General features: G+C 46.8%; 1 protein-coding gene and 1 pseudogene across 1 annotated transcript in view; both read left to right on the plus strand.

Annotated features, from left to right (window-relative positions):
- The first annotated feature begins 1,182 nt into the window (after positions 1 to 1,182).
- On the plus strand, positions 1,183 to 1,676 carry LOC105992406 (annotated as a pseudogene).
- A 12,302-nt stretch (positions 1,677 to 13,978) lies between these two features.
- The window catches only part of F2rl1 (coagulation factor II (thrombin) receptor-like 1), a 10,090-nt gene continuing 8,741 nt past the window's right edge, over positions 13,979 to 15,327 (plus strand). The window contains exon 1 of the mRNA XM_013025243.1: positions 13,979 to 14,174. Within this exon, the coding sequence (XP_012880697.1) occupies positions 14,093 to 14,174 (82 nt within the window). The 5' untranslated portion in view covers positions 13,979 to 14,092. The remainder of the gene's footprint in view (positions 14,175 to 15,327) is intronic.

The raw sequence follows: 15,327 nt of genomic DNA on the forward strand, positions 1-15,327 counted from the left end.
GATCTTGCTAGCTATGTCCTTTGTCATGCAGAAGCTCTTCAACTTCATGCAATTCCATTTGTCCAACCTTTCTTTGATTTGTTGTGTTTCTGGGTCTCTATTGAGAAAATTTCGGCCTGCGCCAAGGAGACCTAGGGTTTCTCCTATTTCATCCTGTAATGTTTTCAGAGTGTCTGCTTTGACTCCGAGGTCTTTGATCCATTTGGAGTTGATTCAGATGCTGGAGGGGATGTGGACAGAAGGGAACCTTACTTTATTGTTGGTTGGAGTGTAAACTTGTTCAATCACTTTGGAAAGTAGTATGGAGGTTCCTCAAAAGACTCCACATAGAGCTCCCCTATGACCCAGCAATCCCACTTTTGGGCATTTACCAAAATGTTTACAAACAAGACCACACTAAAGCTACCAGCACAACTATGTTTATTGCAGCATTATTTACTACAGCTAAGATATGGAACCAACCCAGATGCCCCTCAGTAGATGAATGGATCAAGAAAATGTGGTATATATACCCAATGGAATTCTATGCCTCCATCAGAAAGAATGACATTGCCCCATTTGTTAGGAAATGGAAAGACTTGGAAAAAATTATATTAAGTGAAGTAAGCCAAGTCCAAAGAAACATAGGTCCCATGGTTTCCCTTATTTGCAATAGTTAGTATATGTCTGAGTCAAGCAGAAAAGGTCAGATGATAAGGTGATGTTAGGAAAATGATATGCATTTAAATTTTTTTTCTTTCATGCATTTGTTTCTAACACATTTATATGATTATTTCTTTGTTGCTTTTTATGTCCCTCCCCCACAGTATAACCCCTGCTTTCACTGTATTTGATGTTGGTATAATTTGTGGATGGGAAGGGGAAAAACAAGCCGTTTAAATAAGGATACAGGTGGACCCGTTGCAACAATGAGATGTACAAGCTGTCATGTCGAAAACGAACTTTACAACTTTGGTGGGGGAGTGGAAGGAGGATTGGGTTGTGGAGGGAGGCTTGGAAGGGATGGGAAGGGGAAACAAAGAGGAGGCTACAATGCTTGGTAAGAAATGTACTCATTATCTTGCCCATGTAATTGTAACCCCTCTATACAGTTTTTTCACAATAAAAAAATTAAAAAAAAAGAACTACAACTAGGGGGCCATCTCCATCTCTCTGTCTCTTCCTCCCTCTCCCCCATTGGCCATGCCCTGCTCAAAAGAGACCCCCGCCAGCTCCCCCTGCAAGCAGACATGACCTGCCAAGGAGGGCGACATGTGGCTCCGCTTTGTGAGGCTCTCTGAGCACACTACGACCCGACCCAGGGGTCCACACGCACCACAGGCTGCGACCTGTACAGTGCCTATGATTGTACAATACCACCTATGGAGAAAGCCCTTGTGAAGACGGACATTCAGATAGCTCTTCCTTCTGGGTGCTATGGAAGAGTAGCTCCACGTTCTGGCTTGGCTTCAAAACACTTCATCGATGTAGGAGCTGGTGTCATATATGAAGATTATAGGGGGAAAGTTGGTGTTATATTGTTCAATTTTGGCAAAGAGAAGTTTGAAGTGAAAAAGGGTAATAGAATTGCTCAGCTCATTTGTGGGCAGATTTTTTATCCAGAAATTGAAGAAGTTCAAGTCTTGGATGATACTGAATGGGGTTCAGGAGGTTTGGGTTCTACTGGAAAGAATTAAAATTTGGGCCAAGAATAGAAAATGAAAAGGCATACTTTTGATTAAAAATAATAGGTTTTGCGTTGTGTTTTTGGTGTTTTGCACCATAAAACTTAATAGTTTTAACTTGTAAAAAAGTTTGTTTTCTTAATGATAGAAGGAAAGGTTACTTCTGTTGGGATTATCTGGAAACTTATTTTGTGTTTCTGCAATTGGTAGTTGTATGAAAATCCATCTGCTTTGTGAATACTTGACAAGTTTTAAAAAATAAGATGTATAATTTAATTCAATAAAGAGTATCTCTTTGGTTCTGCTTTAAAAAAAAAAAGAACTACAACTAGAAACTGCTGCTGGTGGTTCACAACTGTAATCCTAGCTACTCAGGAAGTTGAGATCTGAGGATCAAGGTTCAAAGCTAGTCTGAGCAGGAAACCAATCACCAGTAAACCCGAAGGAGTGCTGTGGCTCAAAGTGTTAGAGTGCTAGCCTTGAGCAGAAGATCTCAGAGACCTCACTTAGACCCTGAGTTCAAACCCTATAAGTGACAAAAAGAAGAAAGAAAGAATATAAGAAGGAAGGAAGGAAGGAAAAATAAACCCAGGTATGTTGCCATAAATTTGTAATCCTAGATTGGAAGGACAGTAGTTTAAAATCAGCCTAGGAAAAAAGTTTCTGAGACCTCTTTATCCTCATCTCAAAAGAAAAGACTGAGCATAGCAATGTACATCTGTCATCCCAGCTACTTGACAAGTGTAAACACAAGGATCAGGTCCAGTGCAGCCTGGGAAGAAAAAACAACAACAGTGAAACCTTATCCAAAAAATAACCAGAACAGCAAGGACTGGCCTCATGGCTCAAGTAGTAGAGTGCCTGCCTAGCAAGTACAAGGCCTTGAGTTCAAACCCCTGAATGGCTAAAAATAAGCAACATATGTAGGTGGAAGAAAGACATTATTTTGTGGCTGTAGACAATGGAAATGAGCCAATAGAGGGAAAAGCTGTGATAGGAAGCAGTTAGCTATGAATGATGGGAAAATCTAAAGGCAATGTAAAATGTAAGTAAACAAGCTGGGTGCCTGTAGCTCACACTTACAATCCTAGCTACTCAGGAGGCAAGCCCAGGCAGGAGAGTCCCTAAGACTCTAATCTCAATAAACCACCAGAAAACCAGAAGTGGTGCTATGGCTCAAGTGGTAGAGCGCTAGCCTTGAACTGAAGAGCTGAGGGACAGCGCCCAGGCCCAGAGTTCAAGTAATTAAACTTCCCAACTCACAGGTAATGACATCTCTGTAGACTGGACTCAGGCATAAGAATTTCTCACAGGCAATCTCAGAAAGTAGTCCAAATCCACATACTAATGTTGTGGTTCTCACCATAAGGACAACACACTTTTGGTTTATTGAAAGTATGTTTGGGTTTTGTTGGTGGTATTTTTTTTTTGAGGGGAGGGTTGTTTTGTTTTGTGCCTGTACTTGGCTTAAACTAAGGGCCTGGAAGCTGTCCATTACCTTTTCTGTCAAGGCTGCTGCTTTACCATTTGAAACACAGCTCTACTCTGGCTTTTTTGGTGGTTAATTAGAAATGAGTCTCACCAACTTTCTAGGTGAACTTTGAACCGTGATCCTCAGATCTCAGCCTCCTGAGTAACTAGGCTTATAAGCATGAGCCACCAGCTTGCAAGTCTGTTGGTAACAGGTACTTAAACTGTTTTTGCTGTCTTGAATTCATTACAAAGTCAAAGAAAAGTCTGGCATGTGTGCTGCATGAATAATGACTTAGGTACATTATGTGTTTGGGATCTATATTTCCATTTTGTGTTTGTCATTGTTCTAAGCTGTTAGTTCTTTGAGATCATGTTGGGCTCTAGTAGACACAGGGCTGATCGATAGCATCTTTAAGCCAGGGACTAAACCTACCCCTAAGGAACAGCAGAGCCTTGCAGAACAGACCAAATGAGGATAATTACCAGCAATGATCAGATTGTACCCTGGAGCCAGAGAAGTCATCTCATGGGAACCAGATGGCTCCTCTCCAGTGATGGCGGCCATCACAATTTGTCCAAAACCTGGGAAAAACAGGACTGCGATAATAGCCAGCCAGGCCACCTGTACCTGGGACTTGAAACTATGCACACATTTGTTTCCTGTCCTTAATTCTTCCTCTACTTAAACCTACTGCTCAGCTTAGTATCCACAGATGGCAGGGGATGGCTGGTCTTCCCATGGTCACCTAACCTCACTGCTCTGCCACATAAACTTTCCTATCACTTTCACTGCTTGCACTTTGCCTGAATTCTTCTCACAGAAGACAAAGGTTGATTTGCTGCACACCATTTCGGGCAAGCAATTGAGGCGAGAATGTGGATGAGGGCACACAGGTCCTGGCTGCTGAATGTTTAACGTGTTTCACACATTAGCATGCGAACCTGGAGGGAATCTTAAAATCTGTGGAGGGTGTAGTTTGCATTTATTCTTCCTCAGTGCTACGTGCAATTCAGAAGACTTTACATCAACTGCAACTTGGATTGGGTGAACTATGGTGCAGAGTTCTCCATTGCAGAGAACGCTGCTGCGTGAATGCCGTTCATCTCACTGGGTGAGGTGGCAAGGTTAATGATCTTGATGAAAACAAACAAACAAAAATTTCTGGGCTAACGTGATCTCTGCTATAGCTACATCCAGCTCCCTCCCCTGCAGACAGGATGCAGACACCTGCAGAGTACCCGGACAGCTGTTCTGTTCTACTGGTTGATTTCTCCCTGGCATGTGAGAGATCAAGGTCAATGTCACAGCTGACTCACACCTAAAGCAGTGGACATTTCCGACAGACCACAGCACTTCCTTCTTGCAAATGAGATCTGGGCCGTACCTCTTGTGTGGTAAGGACAAGAAATTGCAGGGTCTAGAGCAAGGCCCTTGTCATGGCAGGCCCTGGGGTTCCTGTGCAGCTAGGCTGGTAGCAGGTATCCCCTCTTACCTCCAGGGCAGGTGGAGATGGGCCCCCATCCTCTGTTTCTGTAGACTATGTATGTGGTGTGGAAAAGCTTTGGAAAGTGCCCTTTATCCATTGGTTCATAAGACAAATAGCTGAGTGCTTGTTACCTGTTCTAAGCACTCTACAAATATTTACTGCCATTTGCCTAATCATCTTGAAGATAAATTATTATCATCCCTGATTTACGGAGGAGAAAAGCTGAGGCACAGAGAGGCTAATCATCCAGCCTAAGGTCACAGAGCTCATAAGCAGTAAAGATGAGATTCAAACCCAAGTAGGTTTCTTCAGGAGTCCCCGCTATTAATTGGTGTGCTTAAATTGGCATTCAGTTATTTTTTTAAAAAAATACAGATACATAAAATTTGCCTTTAGAGGTATAAGGAGGAAGAAGGGATGTCAACATTTGAAAAGCCAGCAGTAGCTCTGACGATGAATTGGAGGTGTTTGCTGGACACAGCTAATAAGCAAGTGAAAAAGGAGGGGGAAGGGGAGGAGGAATGAAAGGGGAAGGGATGGAAAGAGGGAGAGAGAGAATGATTTTAGGAACAAATGTTGCTCTGGACCGAGACTCCCATCTACCTTGAGAATAAAGTTCTCTATTTTCTGTAGGTTCTCTGAGGGCCTGGGGCTGTTCAGGACGCAGAACTTTCACTGTAAAGCAAAAGCCTCTTACTGCTTCCCACCTCTGCAGGCCCATTTATAGTCCCGACCCCTTCAGCTCCCAGAACATCCCTAGAAGGCATTTTCCCCAGAACAAAGGGGCCTCCAATGGTCTTCAAAGCCACTATGACGTGTTGGTTGCAAAAATTCCTCAGTCCCTCGAGACAGATTCATTTGCATTTCTAAAGTGAGACTCAATTTCAAATAACTGGGCTGAGTGGTAAGTGTCCTGCCTGCGGAGCGGACAGCCCCACACCCAGCCACACCAGCTCCCCAGCACCCTGAGGAAGTGGGCTAGACAGTCGGGCAGTGGTTGCCTCTGATTCTTCCCAAACCCAAACTCAAATACTGGATGCGTCTAGATGCCAGCGTGAGCTCTAGGGAAAAGAGAAAATATTTTTAAAAAGTTCAAGTCCTCCCTCTTCCCCAAATGCAAATCCAATATTTTCCTTCATGTGCAATCCACGGAGTCTTCTGTGAACACAACTCTTTGTGTTACACACCATACATGATTGCTTGCTCTACACATTAAGCATTCACCCATGTTTTTCAAACTATTTGTAAGCTGGTGATTTCCAATAACAACAACAAAACTCTAGTTGCTAAATTGTGAAGCTTAAATGAATTCATATGTCTTGTTATCTATTCTTATTAGAATTTTTTTTCTTTCCAAAATGACGGTGCTTTCTCTATTGGGCTAATGATAGAAATAGCTGACGGCTTGAGAAGTTTTGTAAATTGGACAACTTTTGGCTTGAACTGGGAGAGAAACTGAGATTTAAGCTCTTACTTACTGAGCACAGAAATGAACTGGGATTCTGCAAATAGAGCTGAAGTCCCAGTAGCTTTCCTCCCCGCCCCCACTCCCAGCCCAGCTTTGCCCTAAAGACTGGCGTTACAGACACTTCCTTCAGATGCTAATGAGCAGCTTACAAAAGCTAAACAACAGGACCAAACTGGTTTCTGCTGCTCTGAGCAGCTGGAAGTTAGCGTCCCACACTTTTCTGAGATTTCCCAGACACTTCCTCCACATTTCCACAGCCATCCTTAAACTCCCCCCCCCCCCAACCCACAGAGTAACTCTTCTCTCTGGTCTTCTCCCAGTTGTTTTTCATTGCAAATCCAGACACCTCAATTTCTCAAAAAGCTTCTGAATATTGCTTTAGCTTTTCATAGTCTCTCTCTCTCTCCCCTCCTCCCCTTCCTCTCTTTCTGCAATTCCCATTGATCCTTTGAATTCTTTACAATGATTCTTGTAAGCTGGATAGTACTGCTCCATTTTAAAGATGGAAAAAGCTGGCACCCAGGGAAAATGAAACAACCTAAGGAGACCAATTGACAAATAAGTCAAGATTCAAACCAGGAAATGGAAAACCCTCCTCTTCTTCCTAGAGGTAAAAGGTAGTTTTGACTGGAGGAGGTATGGAAATGGAAGATATTAACCCTGCCTAACAATCGCCTGTCTTGAGCAGTGCCTCCAGTGTTTCCAGGAGAAGCCTGGAAGAGAAGACCAAGAAACCAGATAACATCAAGAAGATCTCAAATCCAGTCCTGCTTGGAGAATGGCTACTGGCCGGATTTAGCTGGAATACGGAAGGCCCATTTGTTAGCTTGGCCTGTGGCACCACAGGTTGGTGGGAGACCCGTGAGGGGTGGGGCCTCATGGGAGGAAGTTAGGTCATGGGGACATAGCCGTTGAACTAGGCCCTGAGAGGAGACTCCAGCTGGACAGCTTCTTTACAGGTTTTGTTTTTGTTTTAGGGACTTTAGAAAAACAAAAAACAAAAACCTTGGCTCCAACCAGCCCAGTTCTTGAAATGAAAAGAATGCCTCTAGGTCCCCCTCCCCTTAACTTAACCCACCTTCATTGTTTTGTTAAAGACTGACAGATTAAACAGGTAGCCAGTAATCCGGCTCCTGCTGGCATGCTGGCTGGCATGCTGGCGACATCCCGAGTTTACTATAAACATGCTTATGTTAAACTCCACTAAACTCCTTTGTGTATGTTCACCTTAAGCTCCGCTTTACCATTGATTTCGAGAGTCATTTAAACCAAAAGTGATAGGCTGGTTTAAACAGCCATTATGTGACAAAGTGTAACCTCACTGGCCACCTGCGTGTGGTCTGGTATGACTGTGCAACCTTTTGGGTGTGTGAAAACCTCATTGGGCGCCTACGTGACCAGGCTTCACCTTGATTTTTGCCTTTAAAAACCTCAGCACGTGGGCCGCTCGGGGTCGCAGTATCAGCTCCCGAACCTGTGCTGCGGCCCTGGCCGGTCAGTGTAGGAACCTTCTCAATAAAGTTGCTTCTTTAATATCAACTTTGTTGCGGTGGGCTCTGTCTCTCCAGACGACTAGGTGGGCTTGCCTGCCTGAGTAGGGGTCTTCCTACTACACTGTGAAGGGGATATTGGGACGCTGGCCCCTTTCTAGCCACAGAGGTGAATGTCCTGCCCTGCCACATGTCACCATGAAGTACCATTTCATCCCAGGATCCCAAACTACAGCTCAACTGGCCATGGACAGAAATCTTCAAAATCGTGAGCTGAAGGAATCCTTTTCTTTTGTGTGTGAGGGGGTGGGCAGTAGTGAGGTTTGTACTCAAGGTCTTATTCTTGCTAGGCAGTTACCTCTGCTGCTTGAGCCATGCCTCCAGCCATTTTTACTTTAAGTTTATTTTTCCATTAGTAACAAATTGTGTGTGTGTGTGGCACGCAAGCACGCGTGCATGCACACGCACACACACACACACACACACCAGTCTTGGGCTGGGCTCTGTCCCTGAGCTTTTTTGTGCAAGTCTAGCACTATACTGCTTGAGCCACAACTCCACTTCTGGATTTTTGGGTGATTAATTGGAAAGAAGAATCTCACAGATTTTCCTGCCCTGGCTGGGTTCGAACCACCATCCTCAGACCTCAGCCTCTTGAGTAGCTAGGATTACAGATGTAATTCACTGGCAGACAACAGTTTTTAGGATCAGTGTTCATAGGATCTTTTGCTGTAGTTAGTAGCAGCAATAATGAGACACCTTTACAGGTGTGTGCTGCTTTTGTGGTTTTCCAAAGGACTTTTATGCACACGTGTGTCTCAATTGCCCATGATGAACAGCTTGGTGTGAAGTCACCTTGCCCCATAAGAAAGCTTCCAGGCAGAGCTCTCTCATGATTTCCCCACCCATGAGGAGCAGATAAGTAAAATAGACTGGCAGGCAGGTTTCTACTGCAGCTCTAGAGACACAGCCATCTTAATCAGTAACATGTCACAAAGATCTACAGACACCTTGTGTAGACATTTACTTGGAATGCACTTGACAAGGATCACAAGTCGCCTTCCTTTAAGTTCTTCTCACTTCTATGGAAACTCCATATTAAGTCCATATTAAGACCAGGGTAGAGCTGCTTATGCTTGTAATCCTAGTAATCTTTGTAATCCTGGAAAAGGCCTTGAGTATAAGTCTCAGGCCCAGCAAAAAGACAAATAGAACAGGGCAGAATTATCATATTAGTTAAGATTTTAAATAATTTAATATTGGTAGCCCATGCCTATAATCCTAGCTATGTAGAGGGTAAGATCAGAGGATGGTGGTTCAAGTCCATGAAAGTCTGATCTCCAATTAACTTTCAAAACAGCAAGGAATGTAGCTGTGGCGTAAGCCATAAAACTCTAGCTTTGAGTAGGCTCAGCAATAGTCCCCAAGCACTGAGTTCAAGCCCCAGGATCAATTGGCACACATATGAAAAAATTTTAACATTGCTGGTAAAGGCTCTGGACTCAATCTAAGCAATACACACACACATACACACACAAATGCTGGTAAAGATGTGAAAAGATGAATACACCTATCCACTGATTATGGAACTATAAATTAGTGCACTGTATCAAAAGGACAACCTGATGATAATAATTACGAATAGTTAAGAGCTTTTCTTTGTTCTGATCCTGAGACTTGAACTCAGGGTCTGAGAGCTGTCTCCGAGCTTTTTCACTCAAAGGCAGTGCTCTGCCACAACTTTACTTCTGAATTTTTGGTTGTTAATTGGATATAAGAATCTCACAGACTTCTCTGGCCAGGCTGTCTTCAAGCTAGAACCACAGGCATGTGTCTGTGCCCAGCTAAACAAAATTATCTAGCAAATCTACCTATCTCTATGAATATTATTTTCCTAAAAAACAGTCTGAAGCTAAACAAAGACACACACACACATACACACACACACACACACACACACACACACACACACACACACACACACCACACACACCAGGATTTGTTTATGTCTGAGTTGTCTAAAGCCCAACCACAAAACTATGAAATAATCTGGATATTTACAACAGCTTAATTAAAACCTAATAACAAAATGGAATATTCTGCAGCAATTAAATGTGATATTACAGAGGACAGTTTAAGCATTTGAGGAAACATTACCATCTTGTTGAGTGAAGGAAAACTAACAAAACAGCAATGCAAGTTGTCTCAATCCAAATTTTGAAAGAAGACAGCCCTCACTGGAAGAGCAGGCAGCAAATATTAAGACTTATCTCTGTGAGCAGATTCTTTATCTTCCCTCCCTCCCCTGGGCCTTCCTCAGTCCATCCTTCTTTCTTTCCTTCTCTTCTCTCCTTCCTTTACTTTTGTGTTTTCCAATAAATTCAATAAATGTGATGGCTTTCTGATTGGAAAAATAAATTTGTTCTTTTTCTCCCTCCCTCCCTCTCTTCCTTCCTTCTTTCCTTCCTTCCCTTCCCTTCCCTCCATTGCTTTCTCTCTGATGAGAATCTAAGGATGAGTCACTCAGGAACCACTACAGTGTGGTGGCCCTAGGCTCACCACCTGGCAGCAGGAAAGATGAATAAGTAATACTGGCAAGAAAGCAGTAATTACTCTGCAAGAATTTTGTTTTGTTTTGTTTCTTCTCTAAAGAGGATGTCGCAGACAATTTTACAAGACAGCACTTGCAACTAGGTTTCTTAGAAAGGAAACTGGTGGCATCACTCAGGGCCAGTAGGCCAGGTGAGCCTGACATCCTCCTCGCTGAGAGCTTTGGGAGCTCAACACAGTACCAGAGCCCGTGCTTGGCATTACCTGTTCTCCTTTTCCACAGGAAGCTGAGCTCTGATTCCATCCTGCACTGAGTGCTCCAGAAGGTCTTACTAGAAGGTCATGAGTCCCCCACAAAAAAAGACCTTGAACTTGAATCCTGAGCACAGTGTGGAGCCATTAGTGGTTGAGCCCATTCTCAACCCTGTCCTCATAGCTCAGATGAGCAAGTGGCCTGCCTGGGACTCAAGAACAGTCAGGGAGGAGCTGTGGGTGGCAATAGTAGGGTGAGAAATGGATGGGAGGAGGCATCCTACCCACCACCAGGGCTGCCTAGGAAAGCATCTCCGCTTCTGCCAATCAGCTGTCCCATCTCTGTAATAAGCAGGCAGCACCATGACTGCTCTCTGAACCTCACCCCTTATGTACTTAATTCATTAAGTGATCACTAGTGCAGATGTCACCTGAACCATCAGGTGAGGTGAGGGTGCCAGTTTTGCTCTCCACAGAATGATCATTTTTCCCCTCCAAGGTGATATTGGTTATTATGCTGGCATCTCCCATGGTGTAATGAGTCACCCTGTTTCTACTTGTCTCTGTAACATATTGTCCAGATAAAGTCCTGGCCTGTGTTTATAAGTCTTCAAACCTGAGGATATGGCTCAAGCAGTAGACTGGCAAGTGCAAAGCTCCAAGTTCAAACTCCAGTACTTACACATACACATACTCACACAATTTTGTTCAAATGGCAGACAAAAAAAAAAATCTAAAGTTAAAAAACAAAGGCCAAAAGAAAATCCAACTCAGAGAGATAAGCTCAGATATATTCAAAGGAAAAGAATTGTAAGCAAAGGATAACAAATACAAAGGAATAGCAGGGGTATAAATGACGAAAGCAGTACTAGGAGAGAAATAACCGTTGAAGTCAAGGAGGTTGGGGGTGAAGGAAGGACAGTATGCACATCCCTGGGATAGATCTGTTTGTTTGTTTTTGTCTTTTTTTTTTTTTGTGGTTGTGGGGCTTGAACTCTGGGCCTGGATGTTATCCCTGAGCTCTTCAGCTCAAGGCAAGTGCTCTACCACTTGAGCCAAAGTACCACTCTGGTTTTCTGGTGGTTAATTGGAGATAGGAGTCTCATGGACTTTCCTGCCCGGGCTGGCTTTGAACCATGATCCTCAGGTCTCAGCTTCCTCAGTAGCTAGGATTACAGGCGTGAGCCACCGGCGCACAGCTAGATCTGGTTTTTACCAAGAGAGAAGTGGGGAGCATTGTCCAATTTCAAGTAAGGAAAAAAATGACCTGATAGACATTTTCACAGGCTTACTTGTGAGACAGGTGAGGAGCTTGGATGCAAAAGGATGAAGCCAAGTTAGCAGGTCATTAAAATAATATACACAAAAGGTAATGATCATCTGGGCAAGGATGGTATTTTGGATATCATTTTAAGGTAGAATTGCTGAGAGATCAATTATGGAACATAAAGAAATCAGGAACAAAGCCATGTTTCCTGGTCTGTATAATTTGAAGGATGGAGAAGACAGTGAAAAGAAATGAGAGATTTGTGGGAATTTTATTTGGGGCTTATGCTTGATAGGCTTCTAGACATAATTAACACAACACAAGATGTATGGAGATGTTAAAGGTCTGCAGTGGAGAAATCTGGGGTAGAATTTTAAACTTGGTCATTTGGCTTATGGTTGTTCAAATATTAGTAATTGTTACTAGCAACTGACTCACCGGTTTGGTCCTTAAGGGCAAATGTCTGATTGTCAGGGTTCAAGGTCCTCAAGAGGCTATCTGGATCACTCTGACCCCTGATCCTGGGACAGAACCCTTCACCTTGGAGGGTACTTCCAGTCCTGGGACCAGCTCCTTCCATCTGAGCTGAAATTAGGCTCCTTCATCTATCATCTTTTGTTCCCTGGAACTACTCAAAATATGTCTGATCTTCTTCTGCATACAAATCCTTCCAGTGGCTTCTCTGTTCTTCTACAACAGCTATTCAAATGAGTCAGCAGTAAACTTAACTTTTATTTTTGGAGGGGGGTTGTGGTGATAGAACTCTGGGCTTGGGTGCTGTCCCTCAGCTCTTTCAGCTCAAGGCAAGTGCTCTACCACTTAAGCCACAGTGCCACTTCCAGTTTTCTGGTGGTTTATTGGTGATAAGAGTTTCACACACTTTCCTGCCAGGGCTGGCTTTGAACTGTGATCCTAAGATTTCAGCCTTCTGAGTAGCTAGGATTATAGGCATGAGCCACCAGTGCCCAGCTTAAACTTAACATGTTATTGTCTTTTTCCTTTAATTTTGAGACAGGGTCTCTAGCCTTGAACCTTCAATCCTCCTCAGCTTTCTGAGTGCTGGGATTCTAAGCATGTACCACTAGGCCAGGCTCTTATTTATTTTATGCTAGTCCTTGGCTTGAACCCAGAGCCTAGATGTCTTCTCTGAGCTTTTTCATTCAAAGCTAATGCTTTATCACTTGAGCCACAGCTCCACTTCTGGCTTTTTGGTAGTTATCTGGAGATGAGGAAGAATCTCAGACTTTCCTGTCCTGGATAGTTTTGAACCATGACCCTCAGATTTCAGCCTCCTGAGTAGCTAAAATTACAGGAGTGAGCCATTGGCACCCAGCAAGACTCATATTCTTTAAAAAGTAATTATCAAGTAAGACACTACCAGTGCACACATGACCAATCCATATTTCTCTCTGCTTCCGTGTATGTGTGTGTGTGATCAACCCAGGACCTTGTGTGGACTCTATCGCTGAGTGACACCTCCAGCCCCGGCTTATGTATTAAGCTCAGTGCAGAGGACCTGGGTGGAAGCCTGCATGGAGCAGTGATGCTCGGGTTTAAGTGTGGTGAACACTGGCAAACTGCTTTTTGTGATTCGTGTAACTGGAGAGTGCAGCTAACCTTTCCAGGCTCCAATGTAGGAAGGCTCACCAGCAGTAACTGAGCTGTTGTTCCCGTGTTTTCTCACCGTGCAGCTCCCAGCGGAGGGCTCGGGGCCCGGGAAGCGCGCGGTCCAGGGGGCGGCCGGGCGGGCGGGCGCTCGGCCCCTTCCCCACCCCTCCGCCGGCGCTCCCGCGTCAGCCCGCTTCCCCGGACCGAACCTCGGGTTCTGCCCGTGACCGCCGGCGCTGGGCGCTCAGACCCAGGCTCCGACTGCAGAAGAGGTGGACAGGCTGTGGAGCGGGCTCTCCCCAGGTAACCGGGGAGCGAAGGCACGTCCAGCCGCCGTCCGAGCCGGGAGGAGCCTCCGCACCCTTGTTGTTATTTGCATTCCAATACAGTCGCCTCACCAGCTCCGCCCCCCGCCCGCGGCCCGGGACCGCGGTGGGACCCATTCTTCCTTATTAGGAGCGGGCGGGACAGCGTCGGGCGCGGTGGGGAGCGGCGGAGGGCGGGGCGAGTGGAGCGCGTGGTGGGGTGGGGGCGGCGCCGAGAAGCGGACAGGTGGCCGAGGGCGGGGCTTGGGTTCGGAGCGGCCGGAGGGGGCGTGGCCGGTCCCCGGGCGTTCTAAAGGGGCGTGGCGGAGCCGGGTGTTCCGGTCTCGGGGCGGGGCCTCCAGCAGGTGCGTCCCGCGGCTCGGGTTTCACTGAAACGGATCCTGCTCTGGGAAAAGCGAGCGTGGTGGCTCGGATCGGGGCCGATGCGAAGCGGCCAGGCTAGGGGGTCGCGAGCGGGGCTCTGAGTTTCGAACTCGTGGCCCGGCTCGGGGACGGCTGGAAGGAAGGATGCGGAGTCCGAGGGTGGCGTGGCTGCTGGGGGGCGCCGTCCTGCTGGCGGCCGCTGCCTCCGGCGGCGTCACCGGGGAAGGTGAGGACGGGGCGGTCGGAGCCCGCGGGCCCGGGCGCCTGGCCGGCGGCGGGAGGGAGTGGGGCCGGCGCACCTCGGGGTGCATCCCTCAGACGCCCCGGCGTTGGCGGGGACCCCTGCATCCCGGGCCATCGGCGGGGACACCCGGAAGCGGCCGGTTCCGGTTGGGGGCCGATGTGCCCCCTTACCGGGGACGGCTGCAGACCCGGGCTCCCCCAGGTCCCCCCTGTCGGCGCGGGGACGCCGAGGGACGCGAGTGCCAGGTCTGGGGTTCCCAGAGGACGGACTGGCTTCTCCTCCCCGGGGTTGGTGTCTTTGCAAACACGAGGTCATTAGTAGCTTTCCTCACTCCCTGGCGGGTCCCGGGGGGCGGGGGGGATGGATTAGAGAGTCGATGTTTAGGGTAGGGGAGGAGGGGGTGGGAATCCCTATCCCCTTCCCTCTCGCTTCTTGTACCCCCATTGGAGCCCCCCTCCGCCCCGCTTGGGGTCTGCCCAGGAGTCCCAAGAGGCGCCGCGGCTCCTGGTACCCACGGGGGAGGATGACCTGGGTTTGAAAGTCAGCCCATTCCTCCGGGGTTTACAAGGGAAATCTACCGGGTGCGCGCGCCCGGGTCTGCAGGGCTTGAAGGTGGCAGCCCCGGGGACAGAACCGCAGGGGTGCGGCCAGGCCGATGCCCAGCGGCCAGCTTGGGCTGGGCTCGGGGTGGGGCGGAGCAGCCCCCAAGGACGGCGCAGCGGGGAGTTCAAGTTCCCGGGTTGGGTCGGGCGGCGGAGGCCGGCGGGTGTCCTGATTTTAACGGGCACCTTCCGTGATGCTCAGCGCGGCGGGTTTGGGGGCGGGCTGGGGGCTTTAAATGTCCTTGCGAAGTTTGCATATTTGCTGCAAAAGACAGTTTATCCTTTTCATAAGGACGTTGTGTGAACAAATCAGTAAATCAGACTACAATGTGATCTAAAAATGTCTGGAGTTTTAAAAAGCAGATCCACATAAAGGTCAAACCGTACCATTGGTATACTTTTTATTTTTGGCCAGTCTTGGGGCTTGAACTCAGGACCTGGGCACTGTCCCTGAGCTTCTTTTGCTCAAGGCTAGCACTCTACCACTTGAGCCACAGCACCACTTCTGGCTTTTTCTGCTTATGTGGTGCTGA

This window comes from Dipodomys ordii, unplaced genomic scaffold (assembly GCF_000151885.1).
Source record: "Dipodomys ordii isolate 6190 unplaced genomic scaffold, Dord_2.0 Scaffold83, whole genome shotgun sequence".
NCBI lineage: Eukaryota > Metazoa > Chordata > Mammalia > Rodentia > Heteromyidae > Dipodomys > Dipodomys ordii.